Source organism: Ascochyta rabiei, chromosome 5 (genome assembly GCF_004011695.2).
Source record: "Ascochyta rabiei chromosome 5, complete sequence".
Lineage (NCBI taxonomy): Eukaryota > Fungi > Ascomycota > Dothideomycetes > Pleosporales > Didymellaceae > Ascochyta > Ascochyta rabiei.
In genome coordinates, this window is record NC_082409.1 from 32,906 (window position 1) to 45,854 (window position 12,949).

The 12,949-nt window shown below is 41.6% G+C and overlaps 2 protein-coding genes across 2 annotated transcripts, besides 8 other annotated features; both read right to left on the minus strand.

Moving 5' to 3' along the window:
- Positions 1 to 777: part of a mobile genetic element that runs on past the window's edge.
- Positions 84 to 141: a tandem repeat.
- Positions 214 to 258: a tandem repeat.
- Positions 538 to 576: a tandem repeat.
- A 3,044-nt stretch (positions 778 to 3,821) lies between the features above and the next one.
- Positions 3,822 to 4,893, minus strand: EKO05_0003204 (uncharacterized protein; the record flags this gene model as incomplete). The annotated part of the gene is made up of 3 exons (XM_038938574.1): positions 3,822 to 4,169; positions 4,218 to 4,704; positions 4,766 to 4,893. 3 exons carry the CDS (start codon positions 4,891 to 4,893, stop codon positions 3,822 to 3,824), a joined length of 963 nt encoding a protein of 320 aa, XP_038801052.1.
- A 246-nt stretch (positions 4,894 to 5,139) lies between these two features.
- Positions 5,140 to 7,272: a mobile genetic element.
- A 2,378-nt stretch (positions 7,273 to 9,650) lies between these two features.
- Positions 9,651 to 9,721: a mobile genetic element.
- Positions 9,651 to 9,805: a mobile genetic element.
- On the minus strand, positions 9,790 to 9,984 carry EKO05_0003205 (uncharacterized protein; the record flags this gene model as incomplete). The annotated part of the gene is made up of 1 exon (XM_059636116.1): positions 9,790 to 9,984. The coding sequence occupies one exon, from the start codon at positions 9,982 to 9,984 to the stop codon at positions 9,790 to 9,792; it is 195 nt and encodes a 64-aa protein (XP_059492099.1).
- Positions 9,985 to 10,515: 531 nt separating this feature from the next.
- Positions 10,516 to 12,949: part of a mobile genetic element that runs on past the window's edge.

A 12,949-nucleotide genomic window follows, 5' to 3' on the forward strand; every position in this document is an offset into this window, starting at 1 on the left:
ATTTAGAGGGAGCAGAGGGTAGAGGTACAGTTGCAGTTCTGTTAAATATACTAGGTTAGTGTATTCCTAGAGTAGATTACTAATATAGGTTTAATTATAAGGGTATAGATAGAGGTCTAGGTGTAGGTGTAGGTTGGTATATCTCTCCTAGAGGGATTATGGAGCTTAGGGGGCTTATTTCTATTATCCTTATGTTTAGAGAGTGCTCTCTATTAGGTAGTAGTTCCAGTTCTATATTCTTAGGTCCTGGTCCTAGGTAGGGGTTTCCTTCTCTTTTAATAATAAAATAACTAAGAAATAACTAGAAGAGAGCTTGTTTTTGCACAGATAGAGGTACCTAGTCTCTATCTACTTTTTAGAGCTAAAAAACAAGGAAAAGGCAGTCTTAGCTTTACTAATCTTGCCTTTATTCTATTCTTACTAGCCTAACTAGTAGACCTCTTAGAGTAGAAAGAAGGGGTTAAAAGCAGAAAGCTAAGGAAAGGCTTGTTGCTATCTAGTAGAGATAGGATGTTTTGTTATTTTTTGTGTTCTTTTAGATAAGATAACATCTAAGGAGATAAGATAAGATAAGATTGTTGTTGCAGGGGTGGTCTGTGCTCTGCAAATCCGATTTTTTTTTGCAACAGAACAGGTTAGATAACTAGGCAGCGTGCAGCAACCAGACGCCTAGAGGCTCTAGGAAGCTTAGGATAGTATATCCTCGCTGGGTTAAGATAGATTCTGATGTATTTTCGGTGTGCAGGGCCCTATGTCGAAATTTTGCTTTGTTGTGTGTGTGCGCTGTAAAATAAGGGTTAAAGCGCCGTATTTTAAGTCGCTTGAGATCAGCCGAGTGAACCAAACAACCCTTTTCTCGATTTAAAAACTGCACGAGTTGTCTAGTTTATACGCAGAAAATGTGCACATCCTACATCTAATTTTTAACAAACCCTAGAAGATATGCGATGGCTTTATTGAAGAGTACAGTGACACTGTAGCAGTGCGGAAGCCCTCTATCGTACCAAACCTTAGAAATGCCACTGTCCTCCTCTTTCTTGCACTAGGGAGTTGCAAATTACTTAAAGGAGCTTTAAAGCGTTCTTATAACATTCTAGGCATAGAATATCACTCCTATGCCTGAGATATACTTGTAAACACAAGTAAAGGATATAATATTGCTCTAGCAAAAGCTATAACTTTGGCTGCAATATACACCAATTAAATTGCCAGGCTTTAAGAGAGTTAGGTAGATATTAGTTTGGCTTACCTTATATACATGAGTTATGGCAACTAGTAAGGTTAAGAATAGGTCTTAGGCATTTAGGCTAACGAAATGTAGTGCAACTACTTGTAACAATGGCTAAGCTGCCTAAGATCAGAACGCCCCTACGTCTGAAGAGATAAAGAGGGGTTCTTGGATATGTTGGGATTTGATGCTGTTAGTTGATACAGTCAAATCTATGTACCTATCTAACAGTTCTTCCAGTAGTGTTAACGCTTGTCTTAGTGTTGTTACAGTTGGCCTTGTTTATATCTCTGGAAGCTATATGTTTCCAGGAATAAGCTCAGAAAAAGATCCTGAGATAGTTTATGAGACAAGGGTAGTGCTTTAGATACTACTTAAGGAAGTAAGCAGGTTTACACTAAAGGACCTTGCAGCGACTAGAAGAATCCACAACGCGACCCTGAAGTATTATCTAAGCTGCGCGACGAAGCAGATTTGGCATCTAAAAGCCTGGAGGTTAGCACTGACCTCCCGCCTAGCCTGGGGAGATGAAGACCCCCTATCAGCAGATCCTCTCTTGGCTTTGTTACGATCAGAGTATTACAACAGCATAGCCCAATTGTTGCGGCCGTACCTGGAGGCTACACAGAATTCCGAGTGTTCCACTATCAAAGTGGACAAGCAGTGTGAAGGGGAGTTTATCGAAGTCATCCTCAGTTGGATACACGGTGCTATCTCAGGTATCATCGCAATGGACCGCATCGGTGCGGATCCTAACAGTCCATACGAGGCATTTCGACACGCCAGCGGAAGCCCAGTAATGTTGAGTAATCCTGTGAAAACCCTTCACACGCAAGTTACAGTCGTTCACATGCTATTTCTCATACTGACCGTATCCAGAGAATATAAAAACATCATTAGCCTTCAATCTATTCGTTCTTCTGCAATTTATCCGTTATTAGTTGGGCGAACGAAGCTCACAGAGGCGACTCTAAGTGCCCTTCGCCTCCGCACAGTCAATAGATTGTCCGCATTCTGGCCAGATTCTCCGTTATTAGCTCAGGATCTCAGGTTTCTGCGCATGCTCTAGTCACAAGGAGATTTGGCCTCTTCGTTAGATCTAGCTGGCTCGTTAGCTGGAGTAGACTTTCATTGAGAGTGAAGTGGCCAAGGCCGTATTCAGCAACAAGTACGGCAGCGGGTACAACAAAAAAGACAACAAACAGCAAAATCGCGCTACTTACAAGAATATTAAATACGAAGGTTATGCATAACGCAAGATTTTGCCTACAATGTCCATACTTTGAGATAGCTTGCAACCGTCATGCGCGCGCGTCGGTTGATGTACGCAGCCGCTTAGGTGACGGCGAGAGGTATACAGTCCAGCGCGCGCAGTAGCTCCACGGCGCTCTCCTCAATCGGCGGATCACGCAGCTTGTTGCGAAGCAGCTGCAGACCTTCGCCCTCGTTCATCGCGAGCACCTCCCTGGTCTTGTTGTAGCCTCCCGCGAGCCTTTCGGCTGCATCCTTATTCTGAGATGTGACCAGTATCGCTCCGCTGCGGCTTTGCGGGAGGTAGGTAGCCAGCAATGTCTTTGATATCTGCGTGATGACATCTACTTCGTCCCGCTGACGCTCCCGCAATGGGAAGGTCTTGCTGCGACTTGCTGTTGTCTGTTAGTACTGCAGCGTGCGCGGAGTAGGTATGGCGACGTTGACGCACCCTACCCTGTGTTGGCGGGCAGCCGAAGTGAAAGTTGGTCATCCTGCCGGCTACGGTGTGGGTACCTGATATCACGACACCTGGAGGGCGGCGATTGAACAGCTCGCCGAAATCGACATACAGACATGTCACGAAAGCTTAGCACTTAAAAGCTTTCCGAACAATTGGATGCCCTCAACGGCGCCTATGGGTCTAAATAAATGAATTTCCATCCAGTAGAGATTTTCCGAGATGAGAACATGGTGTTGAAAAACACAATGATATATATTGAGATGCTGCAGGCGTCAGACACTGCTAGAAATTAGCAAGCTTGTATTAACAGCGCGTTGTATTCTCCTACTGTCCTGTTGTCTGACTTGGCCTCTTGTGACGAGTTGCACCGTCTGAGGTAACGTAACTTACCGTGTGAATTTCCATGGCAGCTCTCCCCACTTTAGGGTAAGAGAATGCTGAAGGGCATCATCCGGAAATGGCTTTTGGGTAGAGAGTAATATCATATCTGCTCATTACATTGCCTCAGAATCGATACTGTATCGCCAAACACCTTAAATGTAAGTAATTATATTGTCTCTTTAAATTTTCGACCTTCCATAATTTTGAAGCTAACGAAGCCTTCACATGACGTCTTCTTTGCCGTTTCCACCACCTCATCCAATTTACGCGGCTCCAAATTATCCAGCAAATTCGAAGTCTTGGTCATTTCAGACCAATCAAAGCCTCTGTTGAAGACGGAGGGCTCATTTTTTCACATTGCCTCTGAGCCGACCCTAACTTCGCATTCGACAATCCAAACCCACAAGGGACCAAACTGCCCATACACTCTACTAAATGCTGAATATAGCGAAGCGACACTTGACCGATTGTGTGGTCGACCCGCCCCACGTTGCCTCATCACGGAACATCTGAGAACCACTCATGTGCCAATGCCTCGTTAGCTGTGAGTCGCCGAGTGGGGTCGACATTCATCATCCGTACGATAAGATCTTTGAAGTCAGGGTCAATGTCCTGCCATAATGCAAACGGTCGCCTTGGATTGTCCGCATTGAAGTCCGCCGCTACCATTGCAATTAGTTGAGCCCAGGGACTATCGCCAAGGTACCGAATCAGACCATCTATACCCTCTAGGTCAGAGAAGTAAGAAAGCTGACGTTCGAGAACGATGTCTAAGAGTTCAATGCCCTCTGGAATCTCTTCTTCGTCTACTGCGAGTACCACGCGTTTCGTGATGGCATATATGCACTGTAGTGCTTCAGATTAGGGACTATCGCAGAGGGAAGAGAGACTTACCACAAGACCAAAAGAGAACATATCTGACGGTGTATGCACTTCAGCTGATGCGTGCGCCTCTGGACTTCGCCACATCCAATTTCCAACTTGTCTTCCCTTAATAACACAATCTTTTGGTACATAGGCCGCATCCTCAATGTCCGCAACCTGCACTTGCTCCACTGTTATCTCGCCACCCTGGTCCTTCCATTCTATCAAGATATTGTTTGCCTTGATATCGGTATGAACAATTCCTTTACTATGCAGAGCAGCAATTCCACGCAGACTATCTCGAAGAATTCGCTTGGTTATAGGAAGCGGAACTTCGTTTTGGACAAAAGACAGAAGGTGGTCTCGAAGGTACTTGTATACGAACACGGATTCGTCCGGGCAAGCATCGTCAGACACGCGTAGGTTGGGTGAGCTCCGAAGGTCGTCGAACATATCCTTAAAGTAAAAGAAGTCGCGTGGCGCAACACTTTTCAAGACGTACTTGTGGTCTCCAGATCTATAAAAAACGTAATGTTAGTGTTTGTAGGTCTATCTTTATCTGACTTGTGTCTACTCACGTCGCGAGATACACACGTCCCTGGTTCCCAGGTTTGTCTTGAAGGATGCGTTCGACGAGGTAGCGACGACCTGACTGGCCCAAGACTCGCCTGAGTGCAGCCGTTCGTGTAAGTGTTTGGGCAGACATGTTTGTCAAGAGTTAATGACGATAAGAATAAGTCAAACGCAAGTTGAGTGGTTCGCACTGTTTACATATAACTGAGAAAGAAAGGCAAAGGCTGAGTGAATTACAGTGGTCATAAAAAATGACAGTGGATGGGCGATTCATGAGACCGCAACAGCGAGGCGCGCAACTTGATTACTTCGTGGAGTTGCAAAGTCCAAGCTTTTTCCCGCTGATTAGGTAAGTTGGGCGGTCGGGCCTTTATTTTATTACCGTGTCCGTGCGCGCAACGACCGGAGTCGCGCAACGACCGAATCATTACAACTACACCATACTTTGACGCGTTGTAACTTAACAACTATGGCAGCTATTAACAAAGCGCTTGCAGCAATTAATGCGCTAAAACCAGGCAAAAAACTTGTGTATTAGCATTTTGCTACCAGGTTCAGCGTTAACTGCGTAACTCTAGCTTAGAGACACAAGCACGTTCAGGACTCCTAGGAGACCAAGGACATCAACCAGCAACGTTTAACGCTATAACAGGAGATAGAGCTTATAAAGTACATAGAGTTGCTTAGTACTTGTTACTTACTACCTACTAGAGAGATAATCTAGAATTTCGCGTTGCTAGTGGCTCAAAATCCAGTTAGTGAGAGCTAGGTTACCTGCTTTATTAACAAGTACTCTATCTATCTTATCTTATGTTACTCTACTAGGATAGATTAACTATATTACAATGCTAATTCCTATAATAAATATACGCTCTACTTTAACCTGCTATAGCATAAAATCTCTAAATACTCTATTAAGGGTTGCTACACATATAATATAGATAAGAAGGGCTTTATAATTAGCATTACAGGCAGGATAAAACACGTGTTTAGTAAGTATATGTAGATAAAGGGAGAGATTAAAGCATCTATCTAGGATAGTAACTAAGCTTAGTAGACGCTTATAGCGTGTGTGTGTAGTAATAGAACAGTACTACCGCTAGGCATTATCTATAAGTCAGCTAACGCCAGCATTAAATCAGACTAGGTAGCTGAAATTAAGCTAGGAAAACACTCTGTAATAGTTATATTATCTCTCTTAGGGTGGACAAATAGGGATATAGGCCTTACCTGGCTTAAGCAGGTGTTTAATTGCTACACTAAGGAGAAAGCACAAAGAAAGTAGAGGCTTTTAATACTAGATGGCTACAGATCCTACGTAACAATAGACTTTATTAAGTACTATAATAACTACAAGATCCTCCTAGCTGTCCTTCCCCCTCACTTAACCTAACCGCTCCAGCCGCTTAATATAGTGCTGTTTAAGCCTCTATTAATAGAATACTTAAAAGCAGTTACAACACACATCTATAAGGCTTAAAACAACGCACCTATTACTAGAGTAGACTTCTTCTGCCTATTCTGGCCAGCGTAGATATGTAGCTTTACTAAAAAGCTAATACTTAAGTCCTTTAAGGCAACAGGTATCTATCCACTTAATCCTAACATTATCCTCTACTACTTTGTTAAAACACTAGAGATCTTAGATTTAGATAGGTCCTTAATATCTGTTTATAGCAATAAGGATTAGCTTAAAATAGAGACGTTATTGCAGCGTGTAGTTAAAAACTAGAGTAAGAGTAACGTTAAAAAGATAAGACAATTAATCCACTACATCTCAGTTAAAACCTCACTCCTCTAGTATGAGATAGATGGCCTTAAAAAGACTCTAAAGACGCAGAAGAAGCACAAAAAGAAGAGTAAAACCTTAGACTTGCAGTAACGGCAGGAGTACTATAGTGGTGCAGTGTTCTAGTTACCTAGAAAGGTTAATAAAGCACGCTTCTGTAAGCAAGTCAGACAACATAAGAAGAAGGAGGAGAGGCTTAGAAAAGCTACTAGTAAGGAAGTAGCAGCTGCTAAGAAGCTAGTTAAGGAGAAGGAGAAGGAGGAGAGGTGTGTAGTATAAGAGGCAGCTAAGGTGGTACGTAAGAAGAAGAAGGCTAATACAGCAAATTAGAAGGCTAAACAGGAGGCTAAAAAGCAGCGTTAATAACAAGAGCTTAATGCTGCAAAAGCTATATAATTACCTTAAAAGGGTAAAAAAAAAGCTTTATAAGCAACCTAGCTAAAAAAGTGTTAAAAACGTGGTCCTAGGGATGATGTTGGTGGTCGTAGTCCCCTATCGCTGTCCCTAGCTCCCCCACTCAAAACCACATCACGCGGCCGCAACGTCAAGTTACCAGCCAAATTTAAATAGTACATCTTTTTTGCAAGTAATTAATTAGTACTACACCACAAAATCACAAAATAATAGCTGTTGTGGGTGGCTCTATAGCCTCATCTAATTTTAAGCGTTGAGGTGGTTTTTGGTCGTTGCGCGACTCCAGTTGTTGCGCACACAGACACGGTAGGCGCGCGCCAAGTGTTCCATCTTTAGTTCCATTTTTAGTTCCATCTTTCAAGCTGTTTCTGGTGATGAGAACCTGCTGTGCGAGTTTGGTGGGCTGCAGTACCCATACTGTGGCCATGTCCATAACAACTGGGTCCAATAACTCTACTAGGCAAGGTATACTTCTAGTGCTGTCTGCACAATCACTGCGCTTCTGCAAGCGCTTGCTGTTTTAGCAGGTAGTCTGCATCAGGAATATGACCTCCAACTCACTGTATTTGTTGGTCATTAGTCCATGCAAGGCTAACAAGGTGGTCACACAGAAGCGCCGCGGTCGCAGCAAAGGCCCAGGCAGTGCAGTGGCCATCTCTCCTTTGCCGCTCAGCTGATTGTATAAGAGGATGCTGTCTGGACGTCATGTTTAGAATCTCACAGCACTCTAGAACTCTTGGATTATACAGTCTCTTACTATCACCTTGTCCCAATATCAATTACCCTCAAATTGTATGGTCTCATCTTCTATTCAACAAGAAATTTAGTGGCTTATTGCTCTCAGTATTTCAAGTCATTATCATCATCGCACTATATCTTAAGGCCATTCCAAGACCCAAGCTAGTCTTCTCGACATACCAGTGACTTCTTTGAATCAAGATCATACACAAGTCACCATGTCTTACGTACGCAGCGCTTTTCTCAAAAATATCACGAGTGGAACCAAAACTCTGGCGCTTGACTATGTCGACAAGACGACGACTTGGACTCGCCCAGGCGGATTTCCATCCACTCAGGTCAAGGACGATTTCTCCAAAGCGGTTGAACAGAACATCCACAAGCTGAATCCTCGTACAGTCAAGGTGGCTATGAAGTCAGTATTTTGATTCTTTTCGTGCAGACATGTGCTTACAATTGAACACAGAGAATCTGCCCATCAATCTGAAGCAGATAAGAGAATGCATTACACAGCCTTCGAACTCGACGCTCAGAACAATGTTATCGCTACGACCCATCTTGTGCAAACCAAATGAGGCAAAAAAAAGTTTGATAATCTTATGAGCATTTCTGTTGTTGCCTTGTGATTTTTTCGTTATTGAGTGCGACTGACGCAATACATCGTTATCTGTCTTACTTCTGTCATGATTATTATCCCATCGGCTTAAAAACGTGATTTGATACCTCTTTTATCACGTGTCAGCTGCGCCGCGACGAGTACATACAAACCTGGCACCCGCGCTGGAGCAATAGGGAAGCGTCGAAAGGTCGAGGCGCCTTTGGAATGAGTTAAGGTGAATGCGAAGCGGCCAAGGTACTAGTCTAATGGTGGTAATCAAGATGTCGGCACCAGAGCTAAAGATGAGCCGAATCACGTGACAAATTTGAATCCAAGATCCGCCAAGCAACGACTAATCACAGGGGGTTGAGGCACCCATTCAGCGAGCTACATGCGGGACCATATCCAAGGATGCATTTTCGGGCATGCTAGAGAGAGGTTCTTTCTCGGACGGCGTGATTGGGGGTGTTGAAGCCTTGCCGAATTCGATGCTTAGACGTTCGCACGATACAGAAGTGTGTTTTGCTTGATTACCGGTATCGGCCCACACTCCCCGCAGTGCACGTTCGAGCCCTCGCATCGCTTCAACTCGCCACATAACTGCAATCAATCCAAATAGATGCCAAAGGTAGAAGTGAAAGCACTTGTTGCATTCCTGTTGCTAATGTCTAGGTTTGGACAGCCTGTCCGCATCAAGTATATACCTACTTTAGCCTTCAGCATCGCCCATTGTTGATCCCTCGCGAACAGACCGAGTAAGCCTCGGGTAAGAACTGGGCTCAAGCCTTCGGGAAACGCTATCCTGCACTCAGAGCGAGACGGATTAAGTCCATAGATTGGCAGCGTCACGAGACGCACATATACGACAATGTCGTGCAGTAGTTCAAGGTAATCAGCGAGGTCCTCAAGGACCTAGCTGTCCTGGCTGAGAATGTCTATGATATGGATGAAACAGGAGTCTTCTTAAGCTTGCTGGGCTCTATAAAGGCTCTTGTCAGCAGGGATGACTTATGAGGCCACAGAGGCTCTGTTGTAAAGCGGACCCTAGTGACCGCTATAGAATGTATCAGTGCAGATAGTAGGGCGTTGCATCCTCTCGTAATCTAGCCAGCTGCTACCTACAGAAGTAATTGGACCACCCGTCCAACTCCTGGATGGCACTACGGCATTTCCGGGAAAGGTTGTAATGACTCTAGAATCAGCTTGGAATGAGTCACCCGCGTGTTCGATCCAGAGACTAGAGCCAAAGCCGACGGAAAACCTCGTTTACTAATATCTGATGACTTCGCAACGCATGAGACGCTTGAGATCCTGGAGTTCTACTTTGCAAACAACATTTATCTTTGTTAACTGCCCTCGCATACCTCTCACAAGTTCCAGCCGTGCGATATTTCAGTCTTCGGCCCTCTGAAGACGGCGTATCGCGATCAAGTTGAGCGACTAAATCGTGATGGCATAAGCACTATCAGCAAGCAGCATTTCACCTACCTTTACAAGCCGGCCAGGGACCAAGTATTACCAAGAGAAATATCCTGACCGAGTGGGCTGCTGCTGGGCTGTTCCCTTTCAATCCAGAAACGGTATTGTGAGACATGCCAAAGCCGCCCGCGACAAATGTGGCAGCAAGACCAAGCTCCACACTCCTGTAACGCCTGTGGCGCCTGTGGCGGTAGAAGCATTGACATCGCTGCACGATTTGATCAAGCAGGATATTTGTGCCGCTGTATCAGACGATGTAGGCAGGCAACGTTTACAAAGGCGTGTAGGGAACAAGCTTGTCAACAATTAAATAGATTCAATAATATTGTTTTGATTTTGTTTGATTACTTCAAAACAATCAAACAAATGGCTACTGCTCCTGATAATCAAGCAAAATCAATATTCCAGCTTTGAATTATTAAATCTGTTTAAATTTGTTTGAAAATTTGTCATGTGTGAAATTGTTCGGATAGGCAGGATAGCAGCCAACGATCAATTTCCTGGAGTTGTTACCCCCCCCCCCCCTCCTTTATTAACACCACAGCAAGTGTATAGCTGCTAGTAGAGCAAAAAGATAGCTATAGTTACTAGAAATTAAACCTGCAAGCTTAAAAAAAGGCCCTAGATAGAGTCTAGACTAACAGACGCCTATAGGAGGTGTTTGTAGACTTAGTTACAGTCCTGTAGACAAGTGCTAGCCTAAACTAAACCCCTTCTCTTCCTCCTCTTTTAGATAGAAGTGTCAGATTGGATAGTAATAGTAATGAGTTGATGATGATGTATTGATGATCTGTTCTTGTTCTATGTAAGGGTGATTTTCGTCTTATCTAGGTTCTAGTAGGGGCCCCTGCACGGTTTCTTAGCAGGTATATTGCCTAACCTTTTTCTCTAATACCTTTTATTTAACACACCCCCTTAGCTTAGAATCCTATTACAAGCTGTGTAAACTAGTTAATTAACTCTTTAATATAAGGTCCTCTAGTTGCTCTTACATCTTCTTAAGTAGGATATCCCTTAATATACCCTTCTAGCCCTTAACAAGTCCTAACTAATTAAGAAAGCTAGCCTATTTGCTAAATAGCAACAACTTTGTAAATCTATCTGTAATTATATTCTTAGATAGGGTATATTCTACTTTAACTATTTTATAGTTAACTTCTTATTATAACTAGTAGTTGTGTATATTAATATGCTAAAGTTTAGTTTATATCTTAGTAATGTCTGTAGTAACTAGACGTATTATCTGCATATTAGTACATTTAATTATTATTATTAGATTACTTAGGGTTACCTAAAGCTCTTTTAATAGTTAAGAGGTAAATATTACTTCCTTAGCTACTTAAGACCAGAGCTAGGAGCTTAGCCTTAGTAGTTAACGTTGTAACAGTATCTTGTTTATTCGCTCTTTAGGCAATAAGTCCTCTAAATAGCCTAATAGCGTATCCTTAGGAACTCTTTTAGTCTACAGTGTTGTTAGCAGATAATACGTTACTTGCAACTTTAAGTCCTTTACCCTATCTAAAGTTAAGTAACAGATTTCTTATCTTCTGTAGGTATAGGAGCACTTAGTTAGCAGAATCTTAGTGTTTATTACTTAGGTTAACTAGAAAGCGTGTAAGTTATAACGTAGTAAACGCTATATTAGGTTAAGTAGTTACTACTGCAAATAACAGGGATCTAATCTTTTGCTGATATTGATTAATCTCTAGTAGTTTAGCTAGACTGTTCCTAGGCTTAAGTTTAATTCTAGACATTAGCGTATTATGCCTTATATCCTATCTAGTTACTAATTAACTAATCTTACTAACGTGTATAGCGTGTAACAATTAGATTATCTATTACTGTCTATTACGTTAGACTTCTACACTAAGGAACTATTAAAGGTTATCTCCTCTAGTGTATAGGGATTGCTTCTATATCTATTTAATAGTATTATCTGCCTCTAATTAATGCTTTATGTGGTACGCAATTATAATATTATCTATATAGAAGAAGATAATTATTCTATCCTTAATTATACAGCATAGCTCTTATAGTACTTATTTAAATCTAATTCTAGCTAATGTTACTGTAAATTCCTTCTGCTATAGTAGAGGGGAGATGCATAGTCTGTACAGAGATTTCTGTACCTTTAGTAAGGTGCCTGTCTTCTAGTATCCTCTTAGCATCCTTATATATATTCTGTGGTTAATAGCTGTATAGACAAACGCATTTATAATATCTTATTATTTTAGTTTAAAATTGTATTTTATAGTAATTGCTATTAGCATTCTAAGTAATTAGCCTGTAAGTGTTACTGTATTCATGTCTTATAACATAATATTATGTTATTAGTCTCCTCTAAATATAAGCCTTACTTTATACTTATTAAGGTAGTAGTGTTTATTAAACTTATATGTATAGACCTATATACAGTTAAGTTTTTATTATCTAAACTTCTAAACCAGAGCTACTAGAACTTTAGTCTATAACTCTATTTATTAATAGCTTTACAGGTATTTATTTTCTGCTTATTTAAACATCTTATAGAGAGGGTGCTCCTCTAGCCTTAAGTATACTGTAGGTAATAGTAGGAGTTTATGCTAATACAGTTTAATTCCCTTTACTATAATCCTCTTTAATTAAGCTTTATGAAAAGGTTTTTCTTTATATTAACTAAGGCGTCCTACCTTAGTGCCTGCTATAAATGTAGCTGCCTACAGCGTTGTTACAGATGTTCCTTAGTCTTGTTTAAGTTAGTCTGTTGTCTTATTGTAGCTTACCTATTTAGTTAGGAATACTGCCAGCAGAGGAGTTAGTAGAGGCGTTAGTTATGCCTCTACAATCTTCCTACCTTAGTAATATTAGGGTTGTTTAGCACGCAGAGTGTTTTCCTGCCTTATTTTATCCTTATAGAACGTTTTAGTTTTAGATATATAGCTCTATATAGCTAGGAGTTTAACTGTGCTAATCTAAGTTGTAATTTTCTCTAATACGTTGTGTATAAGGTTATTTATAATATCCTCTATTTTACTGTTAAATATTATTTCTTTATTAAACACTACATTACAGGTGCTAATTACTTTAGCTATTAATAGGACCTAGATTTGGTATATGTTAGTGGACTAGTATCCTACTACGGATCTAAACCATGCCTTTAGGTCTAGTCTTTATAGCCTTAATTTTTTTTAA